Here is a 16710-nt window from a genome sequence, read left to right as displayed (position 1 = left end):
ATATATAAGTCAGTAAATAGTGGGGTTGTGTTAACCACACGTGGAGAAATAATAGGAAAATGAAGAATAAGGCAGAATGCTAAATTATACACATATATACATACATACATATGTGTGTATATAATTTAAGAAATTATAGTAAGAGAAGTTAACTTGAGTAAAGAGAAGTTAATATTCTAGAGCAAAATTATGTGAAAAATGTAGCATATTGACAAGAATAATTAGTAAAATAGATTATTAATTAGTAGTAAATGTTAAAATGAAACAACTCAATTTAGATGTATCACAACCAAACTTTCTCTCTCTCACCATATCTCTTTCCACCTCACTGTTCCTATCTCTTACACAAAATTCTTAGCTGTATTTCAAATGGAAGCCCACATTAATAAGCAAGGGATTTTTCTATCTTGTTTTTTTTTTTTTGCCTGCTCAGTGTAACAACCAAATTACTCACCTACCACTCCAAGCCTTTTTAAAGTAATGATGACCTACAATAAGCTTATTAAAGGAGGTTCTAAGTGGTTGCTTGACTTGCTCAGCACTACAGACTAAAAACTCAGGAACAAAAAGTTGCTTTCAGACAACATACTTCTCCAAACCTGACCCAGGCCAAGCAACAAGAAGATGTAGGGATGGGGCTGAAGAGCAGCCATATCCAAAAAGCCAACAGAATGATTCAATTTGAACAAACACAGCACACATATTTGTAACCTGCTCCATTATTACAGAGAGTGTGCTGGACTTGCAGTTTGTAAGTTATTCCATCAGCCAACTCCACACCATAGATTTCTGAGGCTAATTGAGTTGGTCGAGAAGAAGGCCGCTCAACAATAACAATTAAACTATACATTATGACATGTTTGTCTATTAATTAGTTTCAGTCTTTGTTTCCTTCTTATACATAAAATATGAAAGTCCTCAGACCAGTCAGACTTGTTAGACAAGAAGGACTAAGCTCCAGAATATACATCCATTAAAATGTATCAGAAATGGATCAAGATACCCATTCCAACCCATCCACCCCTTTCCCATCCCACATATGCCTTATTGATTTTGGATGAAATGACAGGTTATCATTGGCAAGACATAAGAGGGGCTAATACTAATCCTTCATCCATCACAGCATCCTCAGAAGACACGACTGCTTACCTTTCACTCACTCAGAAGAAACTAGTGCCTACCCCTCATTCTTGAATAGATACCTAAAATTAATCAAGCCCATACTGAACTTCAGTTGCCCCTATTTTCGTCTAGTACCTATTATTATTATCATTCAGGTGGCGAGCTGGTAGAATCATTAGCATGCCAGGTAAAATGCTTAGCAGCATTTCATCCATCTTTATGTTCTGAGTTCAAATTCCGCCATGCTCAACTTTGCCTTTCATCCTTTCAGGGTCGATGGAATAAGCACCAGTTATGCACTAGGGTTGATGTAATCGACTAGTCCCCACCCCAAAAACTTCAGGCCTTGTGCCAAAATTTGAAATTATTATTATTATTATTGTTGTTGTTGTTGTTCCAGAAAGTTCAGTAACTGGAGGCAATGTAGATTTAAGTTAACTGCCTCCCCAATTATATGAATGGGACAGCCTGCAGTGGATTTGAACTAGTGCGAAATTTTGTCAAATTAAGTAGTTTCACATCTATGGTAATGCATACAGAGCTAAGTACAACTAAGAACCACAGGAATAAAGATATGAACGCTTAAAACCCAAAGTTTATTGTACAATGTATCGTCTGCAAGTTAGTCAATGTTACTTGTATACTTTGAAGAGTCTACCACAATATTGTGCTTTTCACTTCAGCTTGCTAGCTGAGAGAAAGAGAGACACAGACAAGAGACAAGTGATAGCAACCAAAGAGAGAGAGAGAGAGTAACACAGAGACAAACTAATCAACAGTAAAAATGAAAGAGGCAGTAAGGTAGAGAGTAGGGGGGGGGGGGAACAACAGTAAAAGAGAGACAGTAAGACAAAGAGAGATAGTAAATCAAACAGTAAGAGACAACAGTAATAGAGAGTGTGGTAGGTGAAAGTCAGTAAGCAGGAAGAGAAAAAAAAATCAATGAGAAGTAGAGAGTAAGTAAATGAGAGAGAGAGAGAATGTGTGTGTGTGTCTGTATGTTACTATTCTAAGAATTATAAGAAAATCAAAATTTTATAAAATACAAAAAGAGACAAAAAAGCAGTTATTGAAAAATGCTTGACAAGTAGTAGTAGTAGTAGTAGCAGTACTGGTAGTTAATAGTTGTAATAATTATTCTAGGGTTATCATTTAGAATAACAGTAATAATTATAGTAGTAGTAACAGTGTTAGGTAAAGGAATCTCCAGACAAAAGGAGGTGTGTGTGTGTGTGTGAGAGAGAGAGATTGTTTGTGTGTGTGTATGAGAGAGAGATTGTGTGTGTGTGAGAGAGAGAGAGAGAGAGAGATTGTGTGTGTGAGAGAGATATTGTGTGTGTGTATGTGTATGAGAGAGGGAGTGTGTGTGTGTGTGTGTGGGCACGAGCACACAGTGAACCCTTGTTAAACCACACCCTGTTAGGTTGGATATAGGACAAACTGGACAAAATTTGAGTTAAGAAAACTGACTGTCAGTGATGGTTTCTGCCACTGTCTTTGATTATTAGTGTTGTAAGGGGAGGAGGGGGTATTCTCTGGGTGCACTGGGTAAGTAAGTGCAACACACAGCAAAGATGACAAATTTATCATAAATTTTAAGACCATTCAATAATATAAACCTTATGGAAAACTAACACTTCTGTTCCCTGTTATGAACTATTGTGACAGTTACTTCACTAATACCTTCTTCCGGCTAATTTTATATGTACTGGCCAGGTAGCAGCATACTGGAATAGTGACAAAATAAGGACTTGAAATGAGTGACAGTTTACCAGTTTGCATTGTGTTTATTATTTGCATTTACATTTAAAATGTTTTCTTTCTAGTGCTCTGCGGAACCCCACCTAACTAACATCTTAATCCATCTGCTATTTAAATTCGTTCATACCTCCTCCATCACCCTACTTCTTTCTACCTGTATTTAACCTGTTACATATATACAAGTAATGTGTGTTTCTTATTCACTTTTGCACTCCCTCTAATAAACACTACACTTTCAAGGTGAAAATTGGTAATGAGATTTGATTTCCAAAACTAAAGTAAGCCTCATACTTATTCTATTGGTCTATTTTGCCAAACTGCTAAGTTACAGGAATGTAAACACACCAGACACACAAACATACATATATGACAGGCTTCTTTCAGTTTCTGTCGACCAAATCCACTCACAAGGCTTTGGTCGGCCCAAGGCTACAGTAGAAGACACTTGGCCAAGGTGCCATGCAGTGGGACTGAACTCGAAGCCATGTGGTTGATAAGCAAGCTTCTTACCACACAGCCACGTCTGCGCCTACATTTGTTTATTTTTCAGCAATATTAATTCCATAGTAGCATGTTTAGTATAGTAGCAGAGTGCACTCTGTGACAGTAACTACCATATACTACAAAACAAGTTGCGTTGCCCTGCATTGTTTGTTGCTATTTCAATGATTGGGCAATGGTCAGCTTTTTACTTTACATCACGGCTTCAAGGATAATACAGAACAGACTGGAATTTCTAAGGAAATTTTCTATCCAAATTACCAATGTCAATGACGTACAACCAGAGTTTACAAAGGACACCTTCAAGTTTCTGACATATGAAAATGAAGAAGCTAACTTTCCTGTTGGTTTCATTGATGCTACAGACTTAGACCTTGGAGAAGGAGGGCAACTTGTATATTGGTGAGAATCTGCAAAGCGTATGCTGATAAAAAGCATATAGCTTCAGACGTTTGCAAGACTAAATAAAAACTCACTGCAGGTTCTTGAAAATTTAATGCTGATGCTAATTATAAATTGCCATCAACTAGTGCAAGAAGGTGTAGGACAGTTGAAAAATAAGCAAATTCCGAGGAGACAGTAACAACAGTGCATGCATCAATGATCTTGTGGGTAACGATGTTTGTGGTATGGAAATTCAAAGAACTGCTACCAAACTAGCTAAGTATATGCAATTAAAAAATTTCCAGCAAGTGACATACGGCTGTGGCAATTTAAACAATGACAACCACCCGTCACAAACTTCAAACTTCTTGATTGAGCAGCAAAATTGCCCACAACAAATCAGGTAGTGTATAAATCAAGGCCATCGAAACATTCGGGGAGAGATGAAACGATTTAAATATGAAGAACGAAGCTGGGTGGCATAAGCGCTCACTATCCCAGAATACCCAACTTTAACCCCTTTAGCACTCAGATTACTGTCAAATGTAATGCTTATTTATTCATGGTTTATTTCATGGTTTATCATGCATTATTTCATAGTTTCAAGATTTCGATGATGTAATTGTTTATTTTTAGAATGACATTGTAGGGTAGGTGTGATAGACTGGATCTGGCCAGTTTGAACATAGAATGGGTTAAATATTTGGGCCAGATGTAGTTGATTTAAATGTTAAAGAGTTAAAGAAACATCCACACCGAGTCACAAATTAAGAAATGTTTTGTGGTACTGTGTTGCATGAATGCAGATAGTAAGCGCCTTTTAAAGTTAGTGTTGGTGGTGGAGAAGTTCAGTTCATTTGCAACTTCGAAAGATGTTATGCACCGGCTATCAGGTCATTATCACCATGGTTCAATGTGCACATCTTGAATGACTGGTTTTCTCACATTACTTACTGAGAGTGTATATTGTCAATCATTCTTTTAAGATATTAATTTTGAACAATGCACCTGTTCACTTCTTGCCACTCAAATGTCACATCCAGAGTCTAGCCAATGACTCAAAATGTAATTGCAGCCTGTAAGACATTGTAGCAGTGAAAGTGTGTGAACAAAGTTCTTATGACAAGAGGACAATCTAAGAAAAACCACGAGAAGAAAAAATTCTCAGTGGCTCAAGAACTGCAACCAATTTTGCAGCCTCATGGAAGATACTGAAGTGTACTACTGTAATCAATGCTTGGGAAAGACCTGTGCAGAATGTGGAAGTAGAATACATATTTTGAAGAATTGAACACAAGGGATTTTTATAATAAACTTCAGAGAGAACAGGTGAGATGATGTCACACAAGAGAATGTCAAAACCTGGCTTGAAAGCAGAGGATGATCTGACATAGATCATGGCTTGTCAGTTCATATAATCACTCGTCAACAGAAACAAATGTTTAGCAATATTATTGATATCGTTAAAAGTCTTATAGCAACTCATTATCCACAAGTAGTTTCAGTAAGATTAAACAACTGAAACTCCAACTTATTCCTCAGGCCAATTTGTCACAACGCTGCTGCTGATATCGATGACCTACTTACTGTTAGCTCAATCCTTCACCGTCAAATCAGATTTCTGTTTAAGAGGTAAGGATTAGCAGAGCATCATAGCTCTCACAGTACTTAATGACAAGTTATCACCCCTACCCTCACCCCTACCTAGACTACATCAAGCTCCACTGGTATCTACTGCAAGTAAATGAAATTAATTTACAGTTATAACTTCTCGATTTTTACATACTAGAATGTTAAATGAATTTATAATATATAGATATATTTTATATAAAATTATAGGATGCTTACAGTATTTTCAGTAATTTTGTTACTGTTTATCATGTGCAGCTTAAATTTCATATATTTTCGATATCACAATTTTAAACTCCTATCACTGGTTTACTCAGGTTAGACAGACACCATTCCTCACTATTATTAGTACAGTTTAACAAAAGATTCACTGTGAGTGCATGTGAGAAAGACAGAAAGACAGAGAAAGAAAGAGAAAGTGATTGTGTGTGAGTAAGTGTAAATGAATGTATGTGAGAGTAAGTGTGAATGAATGAGTGTGTGTGTGTGTGTGTGTCCAATAGTGCGTGTGTCTAAAATGACATGAAGGAGCAAGGGCAGTGGTCTTGACCCATTTTAGAGCCTGTGGGACTGGTAGAAGGAAGTTATCTTCCAACCAGAGACCTAGTTCAAATGCTTGCAGCACAGTCAACTCTGCTAAAGCTGCCTATGGGTCATATTGAGGTACTGTATACATACAGACATGTACATGTGTATGATGTACACACAAACACACATATGCACACTGTGTACATGTACATATATATCCATGCGTGTGCATGCATGCACACACACACACACACACACACACACACACACACACACACACACACACAAAGCATACACCTTGTTATGAAAATCTCTAGTTACAGAATTTTACACTAAGGGAAATTGTAAAGTATGACCACTAATTTAAAGATAGAGCTTGTAATTCCACCCTCATGGAAACTTTAATTTCAAAAACTAAAAATCAAAATCCATGCAACACACACACATGCACAATTTCTTTCTAGAAATAGATACTTGGTACGATACATGAATACAATCAACAATTTTTCTCATTTTCCTGTCTCCATTCACTGAAATTTTTGTTGCTTAGTCTACCAATTGATTATTTAAAATTTATCAGTTTTTGTCTCCTACAAACTTTTTTATAGTTTTATTGTCCTCAACATTCTTGCCAACACCAAGCCATACCCTCCTCTTCCACAGTACCCTGTTCTACATACATCTCAACTTTCTTGCAAACAACTATTCACACTCTCTTCTACCCAGTCCTTGTTTGTGCCCGCATCAATTCAAATGACCGTGTTTTTTTCACTGCTCTCAGCATTCTTGCCCTGAGTCTTGTTACTAGATTTAACAATACATTATTTCTCCCATATCATACAGCTCCCACTTTTCAATATCACTTCTCCACCCTTTCATTTTTCTATTTTATTTACTTATCCTGAGGAACTGAAGAAAATTATTGCTGAAGGAGGTCACAAACAAGAACAAATAAACAAGGTTGATGAGACTACGCTTTTCTGGAAGTGCATATGCTAGGACTTTCATTTCTATGTGAAATAAATCAATAGTAGGCTGTAAGCTTTCAAAAACTCCCTAACACTTCTAGTGGGATGAAAGGCTACCAGTGATATGAAATTAAAGCCCTTATTCTGGAAATCTAAAGTCCTCCATGGACTACAGGTTTAATTGATCTGTGATTAGGGATTCAAATAAAAAATTAAAAAAAGCTGGGATGACTACAAATGTTTCCAAGACTGGCTTATAAACATTTTTTGCTCTGCTTTAGAAAAGTATAATGCCAGGCATAATAGTTCCAAAAAAAAATGCTGCTCTTTTACACAATGTACCAAGAATACCCAGTGAGCTTAAATGATCTCTCTGATAATGTGAGAGCAGAATACAACCCTAAGAGAAGAACTTCTTTGCTCCAGCCAATGGGTCAAAGTGTGATAGCTAATTTCAAGGCATAGAAGAGTTATGAATAGAATTTTAAAACAATACATAAATGTAATTTATGAGGAGGATAACACTGCAGTAAGCGACTACTGGGGGAAAATTTTGAATTTATAAATGGCATTTGGCAAAACATAGCTAGACTGTATTCCTGACCGTACAGGCCTTCCACCAGCAGAAAGTCTACAAGTTCAGTAAGATACTGTGATTGACAAATGATACAGGGCTTGAAGAAGTTGCAGGGGATGTGGTTGAGTTATGCGAGTCAAATAGAGAATGCTTGTCAAACAAAGAGCTGATGCTTTTAGACTAAGAGAGAGGGCCACATGGCAAGAAGAGGATACAGAAGCTCCACCCACACTATTTCAATTGGCTGTAAAGAATATGGCCAAGAGGAGTTCATAATGAGCTCCGTTCCTACACTGAGTCTTACTAAGAAATAAAGCATTGTAAATATTACACAGCTTTGTGTACATTTTTCGTTACTGAAGTGGATGATTATAATTATGATCCACAGGGCAGAAGACAGTGCTTTTCATCCTTCCAGTAAGTCTTCATTGCAACACAGCAGTCAATTTTTTTTCTTTTCTTTCCTGTCTTTTTTTTTTTTTTTGGTAGTGAGTTCCTATTTTACTATATTAATGCATTCTATTCATTCCCTTATGTACTTCTCTTCAAATGTTTTCATGTATAAATACAGTTCCATGTGTTTGAAAAAAAAATCACTTTCATGCATAAAATTGATCAAAATATGTTTTGTTGTTGATTCCCTCCCCAACAAAAAAAAAACAAAAAAAAATTCCATCAGAACATCTCAATTTATAACATGGAAATCAATGGGAAAATAAGTTTCACATTACAAAATTCTGCATTATGCCAAGATTTTCCAGGAATGTAGAATTCTGTAATGTGGGGGATGCTTGTGTATGTATATGCATGTATGTATATGCATGTGCATGTTTGTATGTGTGTGCATATATGTGTGTATGTTTTATATGTACATGTGTATGCATATATATGTATGTATGTATAAACATAGGAGCAAGACTACAAGCGAAAGTGGTCTAACCTTAATATTCGAATCTTCCTTACATGGATATTGGTAAATCTAAAAATAAAAATGGTTTTCTTTTTTTGAGACATTGAAATCTATGAGAATTTAGGAATTTTTGGTGTTTTTAAAATTTTGAATCAGATTGAGGAAAATAATCTTTCTAATAATTTCTTCTAAAAATTTGGAAATTGCATAATCTATCTCGTAAAACCTTAATTTTTCTAAGTCTTTTTTTTAAAGGGTTTATTCCATTGTAATAATCACAATAATAATAATAATAATAATGATGATGATATAAAAATAAAATAATTTTAAAATTGGTATTTGTATTTATTCACAGAGAATATTACTATTAATAATAATAATATTACTAATTATGATAATAAATTTATTTTAACTTAGTACAAGCCCATTTTGGACAATCACAAAATACACGACTTGAAATTATTTCATCAAACCATAACAATATAAGGCAAAAGCTACTCTGGCAGGATTTGAAATCTAAAAATTAGAACAAAACTGAATAGTTTAAAAGGCATTTAGACCAACACTTATTTATCTGCCAACATGACACAATAACAATAATTTCTTACATTAGCACCAAGTAACAAATCTATTTGAATCAAGACTGCTGCACACAAATGGTCCTTTTTTTTTTCTTTTCTTTTTATTTCAACCCCAGAGTTATGAAAAGGCCAAGTCAAACTTCAACAGGAATTGAACTCAAAACAGAGACAACTAAATAATTTCTAACTTTGGCACCAAGATGATATTTTGATAGGGAGGGGGAGGGGTACAGCCAGTTAAATCAATCATCCACTATTAAACAAGTACCTATTGTATTGACTCGAGGGGAATAAAAAGCAGAGTTGATCACAATGTAAAGAGGCCTTGTTTTTTTAGCCCCTTGTCAGCAGAATGCACTGACCTGTGATCAAGTGTGTTTTAGCTATGAATATTGTAATACTGCAGAGTAGGGATGAAAGTGACTTAAGCATAATTTTGCTGCTATTTCTAGCAGGTCAAGCAACCACATAGAGGCTTCCTCATTGACTCATACAAAGAGATGATACTATAAAGGCATTTCGCCCATCATTCCACCAAGTCTGTCATCCATCACGTTCTTAACTAATAATGATGATAGTTCTAATTTTGGCACAAAACCAGCAATTTTGAGAGGAGGAGATATGTCAATTACATCAACCCCAGTACTTGACTGGTACTTTATTTTATCATTCCCAAAAGGGATCGATACCTTCCAGAGGTCAACAAATTCAGTTACCAACCAAGTACTATAGTTAATTTACTTGACAACCACATCCCCCCACCCACTACAAAAATGGCTTTGTGTCAATGTAAGAAACTATTATTAACAGTAGTAGTAGTAGTAGTATTGCTAGTTATGTCATTTTTATTCAGTAATGAATCAAATTTCATGTGTGCATGTGTTTGTTACTTTGTTGTGTGTGTGTGTGTGTGTGTGTGTGTGTGTGCATGTGGGTATGATGTATGCAGGTCTTCTAATATCTCTAAAAAAATCAAGGCACCCTCCCACCCCTTTGACACAGACTATCAAGTACACATCTACAAACATATATGAATACAAAACAAAATATAGCAAAATTTCCATTTTTAAAAAAAAATGGATAAAAGTGGTGGAAGTTGGGAGAGGAGGGTTCGGAATGAAATACTTACCTTAATCGTATTGTCTCTTAAGCCACTAACAATCTTCTGGTCATCGTACTGAAGGCAATACACTCCTTTACTAGTTTCGCTTCTACAGTGAATCCGCTGTAGTGTGTGTTGGCCCGTCCTCCAGTTATTCTCAATTCTCTGAAACAGGTTAATAAAGATTGCTTTAATAATAATAATAATGATGATGATTTCAAATTTTGGCACAAGGCCAGCAATTTGGGGGATGGGGTAAGTCAATTGCATTGATGCCAGTATGACACTGGTACTTATTCGATCTACTCTGAAAAAAAAGGTGAAAAGCAAAGTTGATCTCAGCAGGTTTTGAACTCAACATAAAGACCGACAAAATGCCACTGAATAATAATGGTTTCAAATTTTGGCACAAAACCAACAATTTTCAGGATAGGGGCAAGACAATTACTTCAACCCCAGACTGGCCCTTTATTTTATTGATCCCAAAAGGATGAAAAGCAATGATGACCACAGCAAAAGTTCAACTCAATAGTATACATTGAACAAAAGTAATGACTGAAAGTGTAACGATATACGGCATACAAGGAGACGAAAAAATTTGAAGATAATGATGCAATCCTTGTGTAACCAAGGAACCTCACAGATCCCAAGTTACCCTGCTCACCAAGAGCAGCATGACAAGTATTCCTTTCTCTCCATAATTTTTCAGCCCAAAGGCACATAGTTCAAGCATCTCCCTCTCTACTCTCACTTTCCTTTCAAAGCGAAACCTGGAAAAGTCAAGGAAGGCTTAACCAAAAAGGAGTGTTTGTCTTCGGTCCTTTCAGTCATGTCAATCACACAACCTCTTTTGCCATAACAACCAGACACAGGAAAGGAAAACTGCCAGCCCATCTTCGCCAAAGAAGACAGTGGAGCGATTTTTCCCATGGAATCAGTTGATAGCTGGATCCATTCTACACATGATAGTAGCTGTTCAACATAACTATACAATTTAGCAATGGCCAAGCACTGTAGAAGCCCATGCAGAATGGTTTCATCGCTCTGTGCTCATCTTCAGCAAGTGCAGCAGACAGCATTACCACGTCTGTATAATTATCCCAAACTAGCAATAACTTCCAGTAGCACTGCCAGGCCAAGGATTTCTGAAAATTATCCATTGGCTCCAGCATGAAAATCCTTCAGGAAAGACGAACCAGTTGATTTTCACCAATGCCAGTCAATGATTTTGATGGAAGGCAGTTAGTTGATATCATCAAGTAAAAGTACACTTATTTTATCAGTTTCTTTGACCGAACTGCTAAGTTATGGGGTTGTAAACAAATCAGACTGATTGTCAAGCAGTGGTGGGAGACAAAAACACACACACACCAAAACACAGAGTTTATAAAGGACTAGTAATCCAAACTAAATACTTCTTAAACTCTCTGCAGATAAAAATACATTAAGCTCAGAAAAGACCCTATGATTGGTAATCCAAAGTTGCAGTCCATCACCAGTCAGATTTGTAAATACATGGTTGTATTAACAAGTTAATATGGTTTGATTCTCCAGAGTGATATATAAAATAGGTATAAATAATGGGATTTATACATTTATTCATGCATTGTAGACTTACAGCTGTTTTGGATATACACTTTGGGTGCATTTATGGTTAGATTTGGTTGATTGATCAATCAATTAAATCAGAACATGAATGCACCCAAATTGCATGTCTGAACCTGAAACTGCATAATCGTAAAGCAAGCTTCTTAGCCACATGGCCGTGTCTAATTTGTGTTCTTTTTCTTCATAGATATTTGAAGGAGTGTGTATGCACCAATAACCTCCATACATTTCAGTAGCTCAAGAACAACATCTGCGCAGAAATAAATTAAAAGTTTTCAACCAGAATTATTGACTGCCATCATGAAGAAAGACATAGAAAGAGCCTGTCTCTGTCAAGCTGAAATGTAAAGGACATCTAAGCAGCCTAATTCTTCATAACTGAAGAATATTACTCTCCATTTGTTAAATTTTCTTTCTGTATGAAACTATTCACAAATAAAAATATTCAAAAATAATTACAAGATGGAGAAGTAATTAGATTTTAAAATTACTCTCACTTGAACATGTGTATGTGCATATATACATGTGCACACACATACACACACAAATATATATATATATATATATATATATATATATGCGCACACACACACACACACACACACATACTATACAGATATATGCAAAGGCACACACAAACACATACAACTCATATGCACACCCACACAATTTATGGATAAGTAATAATAGGGAGGTATACGTTTTTGCCCTTGTTAATCCAAATGTCAACATTCCACAGTGACAACTGAAGCATATTTACAGTAGAAGACTGAACCAATGAAAACTGGAAGTAGGGGGGGGGGAGGACAGAATGCAGAGGTTTTGGAGAAACAACTATCAAGGTTTCAATCCAGCAACAACATACCAAAATTACCATTGTTTTCACATTTGCTCTGTTTTGTCTGCCATGCAAGCACAAATAACCTCTTTCACTGGTCTGTCATTGGACTGTGGCCAAGCTGGGGTACTATCCTCTAGATTACAGCCCATTACATCAACCACAGTAACTATTTTTATACTGACTGGTGATTCTTTCTTTGACTGACGGATGACAGGTAAACCTGACTGGAATTTGAATTCAGAACATAAAGGGAGGTAAATAAATACTACTACGTATCTTATTTGATGTTCTGCCAGCCACTGTCTTTTTAATATTACTAACAAGAACAAGTAGAACTTGCACAAAATTCCATGTTTTATTATTCCTATTTCACGACATAAGTTTGTAAAGCTTCATTAAGGTTTCCTTTGTCATCATCATTTGATTCTGTCTTCCAAGTTGACATGGGTTAGACAAGAACTGGCATGGTCAGGGGCCTGCACCAGGTTTCATAGTCTGTTTCAACTTGGGTTTTATAGCTGGATGCCCTTCCTAATGCCAACCACTATGCAGAGTGTACTGGCTGCTTTTTACATTGACACCATCACCAATGCTTTCTATGTGACACCAGCACCCACACAAATGCCCTTTACATGACACCTCGGTTTTAGAATCTCAATTCCTCATCATTATTGAACATCCAGTTTTCCATACTTTGATTCTACAAGGACAAACACATTCTAGTTTTACTTCACTATTCCCTATATCCCATATCTTCCCAGGTAGACTTAACCAACACAATCACCCATCACCAACAACTCCAGTGACATTTTCTTTTTGCTCACTCTCACACAGTGTCTATAAAACAGCTTACACTACAGACATGTATTTAGTTCTCCAGCAGTGTGCATGGAGAGACAGATAGGTGGTGGACAGAGACAAACAAAGCCAGAAAGAGGCACTTAAATAGCTATATACCACCATAATTTTCTCCACTTGTCTCATTTGGATGGAAAGATCTATGACATAATTTTTCCATACCTATTGATTCTGTGTATTTTTATCAGTAAAAAGTCAATGTTCTCACATTAAAGCCAGCTTATTTATCTCAAGAATTTATTGATCGAGCTCTAACTCAACCATGCATGCATGCATGCAGATGCACACACACATTGCACAGTCAACTAACTGCACCTTTTCACCCTTAGTATCCATTCCCATAGTTATCTATTCATATTAATAGACCATATTGTGTGCCATACTGTACAATTTGACTAATAAGCCATTTACATTTGGTGTTTAGTTGTTTATTTGCTTTGTCACATTTAAATGTTTCACATAGTGTGCCTTTCTGAGAGAGAGACATTGGGGTAGCAGGAGTCCTTTTGCTAATGGACACAGCAGCTCATGAAACTTGCTTTATTTTGAATTTTGGTCACAAAGCAAACACCAGCTCCATTCTAACTTTTGCACTAATCATGTCTAATCATGGGTCAGTCAAATTGCCAGGTTAATTAAATTCAGATAATTTTTAAACATTTTATGCTTGTCCAATATCATAGCAAAAAAAATATAAATATGCAAATTATTTTTGTTTTCTAATTAATTAAATTAAGTTTAAAAAGTAGCAAAAACCTTCCTTAATATGTAGGGAGAATGCTGGTATTTTTTCTGTTTGAAAACCACTCTTCTAAACAGTACTTAATCTACACTTGCCTCTGCTCTTAAACATCGAACTATGAGGAAACAGAACTGAATGAATTTCTACATGGGTGTTAGAAAAAACAACCAATTTCCCCTCAAATCACATTTAAAAGAAAAAAGAAAGAAAAAACACATTGGATAATCTAGTCCAGTGTTTCTCAAACACTTTTTACCTATGGACCCCTTTGATTCCTATTTTACTTAGATGTATGCTCCTAGCCATTTGATGTTTAAAAATATCATTATACTCTTATAATTGAATATTATTAGAAACTGTATTAACATTTTTTTTTTTAATATTTTGTGTATTGTAGAAGTACAACCAAGTTATTGAAGATCAATCTTAAAGATTTATATGCCCCCCCCCCCCAAAAGGCCATATGGATGCTGGTTGATAACCACTGATCTAGTCCTAAGCAAACTGTATCTGGAAATGACTGGATTGCCAAGCTAGAATGTCACGTCAACCACAGATGACCTGGATTAAACAACATTACCCATAATTATCTTAGTGATGTGCTTATATAAATGAAGACTCACTCTTTCCAATCATTTTTTATTCTTACATTTCTGGCAATATATGTTTGCACTTTGTAAAACATGATAAAGTCTGAACAGCAAGGTTGCAATCCCATCTGACAGACCACACAACTATTAAAAAAAAAAAGAGGGTGGAGCAATTTTCCATTAGGCATGCCATTCAGAAACTCCTGTAGGTCACAATTTGTCCATGGCTGACCTAAACCCTGTACAGATTCCACTTAAAGATAAACATGTCACACTCAAACTTTGTAAACCGGACAAAATCCATGTAGCAATAATTCAAGAGACAGCCTTACAAGTAAAAAAAAAAATTTTTTTAAACTGAACATCCATTACACACACACACATCAAGCTAAATTATATTGAAACCAGGCTAGACAGACTCTTTTACAACAGGTGCAGTATTATCGCAGACAAAAAGTTGTATTCACCACCATTATCACCAATAGAAACACAGATTTACAAAATAACACAAAGTATATTAATATCATAAATACAATGTATACCTCCACCATTTTTAGCAACCATCCACCTGGATTATATACCCCCAGGTAATGCACTACAACACCCTCACAAACACTTGTCAGGGAAGATTTCAGTGCACACAACAGCATTAGACTTTCAAATAGTAGTCAACAATAGAGTTGACATAACATAATAGCTACTGAACTCTTTTACATCTTAACCCACATCAAGAGACACACTTCTCACCAAACCAACGACAACAACTCTTTCCCAGACATCACCACCTCCTCCTCTTTTGGCAAACAATTCCCCAACTCAGGTCACTTGCCAATTATCATCACACACACACAAAGAAGAAAGCAAAAACACTTTTCAAAACTGGAAAAAAAAAACAAAAAAACTTTCAATAATGAAAGAGTTCCTCCAAGAAACAAAACTAAGATTAACAAAATTCAACAATCACCAAAACAAACACTGCAAATATTCAACAAGGTTGGAGTAGTTTGAATGGGAAATGATGCCCCACCCACCATATTTGCCGGACATTGATTATCATTTATTCCATAGTCTTCAAAATCATTTGGGCAGAAAAAATATGAATTCTGTAGACGAGGTCAGAACAGTACTGGAGGAGTATTTTCCGCCATGGACAAGTGAATTTTGGAAGAGGGGCCTTTCAAGTCTACTAGAAAGATGGGAGAGCATTATAGAAAATGAAGGAGAGTATATTTTAGATTAAAAAAAGAACTTCATTTATCTTAATTCTGAAAAATAAACATATAAAAAAACACATTATTTACGGGATGACCCAATATATATACACCAATATCTAAGCATTATCCAAGCTTAATTGAGTTACCCATGAAGAAAACCAAAGAATACCAGATCTAGCAACTTAATACCACAAGTAACAACATAAGAGTACACAAATAGTTATAAGTTAACTATGAAATAGTACTTATAATAAACCACTTGTTCCCAAACAACATTCATTCAGACAATATAACAAACATAGATAACTAGATACTTTGTTTCTCTATCAACATCACGTCACAAACAGGATATCACACCCAAAACAAGCCTAATAACAATTAGTGGAACAGTACATCTCATAAACAATGTTCTCAAATTATGTGTACAAGGAAAGGGACAAGCTTAGATCAATATCTATAAAACAAGTTCAACACGACAAAATATATCAACCAAATAAAACTGCTTATTGAAAGTAAAACGTAAAAAAAAAAAAAAAAAAAAAAAAAAAAAAAAAAAAAAAAAAAAAAAAAAAAGGAAAAGGAAATTAAACAAGTTTAAAAAATTACACAGGGTGTTCAAAAAGTCTCTCCGCAGTCAGTATTTTATTGCAAAATAAATATTTATAAGATGGTATAAGACCACAAAAGAATATATTAGACTTTACAAGACTTCAAAAAACTTTATAGGTGTTGAAAGTGTCATCCATTTTCAGTACATAAGTTCACTCTTCTACACATGTTTTGAAATACCTCTT

General features: G+C 35.5%; 1 protein-coding gene across 4 annotated transcripts in view; it reads right to left on the bottom strand.

The window, feature by feature from the left end:
- LOC106884274 (F-box/WD repeat-containing protein 1A) overlaps positions 1-16710 on the bottom strand; it is a 101110-nt gene that overhangs the window by 13192 nt on the left and 71208 nt on the right. For 2 of the 4 annotated variants that reach the window (XM_014935563.2, XM_014935564.2), the window contains exons 5-6: positions 10091-10228; positions 8411-8449 (exon numbers count right to left, since the gene is read on the bottom strand). In XM_014935563.2, coding sequence (XP_014791049.1) covers positions 8411-8449; positions 10091-10228 — 177 coding nt within the window. The remainder of the gene's footprint in view (positions 1-8410; positions 8450-10090; positions 10229-16710) is intronic. The other 2 variants (XM_014935565.2, XM_014935566.2) reach the window with 1 other exon arrangement.

The sequence above is a fragment of the Octopus bimaculoides genome, chromosome 14 (genome assembly GCF_001194135.2).
Source record: "Octopus bimaculoides isolate UCB-OBI-ISO-001 chromosome 14, ASM119413v2, whole genome shotgun sequence".
Lineage (NCBI taxonomy): Eukaryota > Metazoa > Mollusca > Cephalopoda > Octopoda > Octopodidae > Octopus > Octopus bimaculoides.
This window is presented reverse-complemented; position numbering and strand designations above follow the sequence as displayed.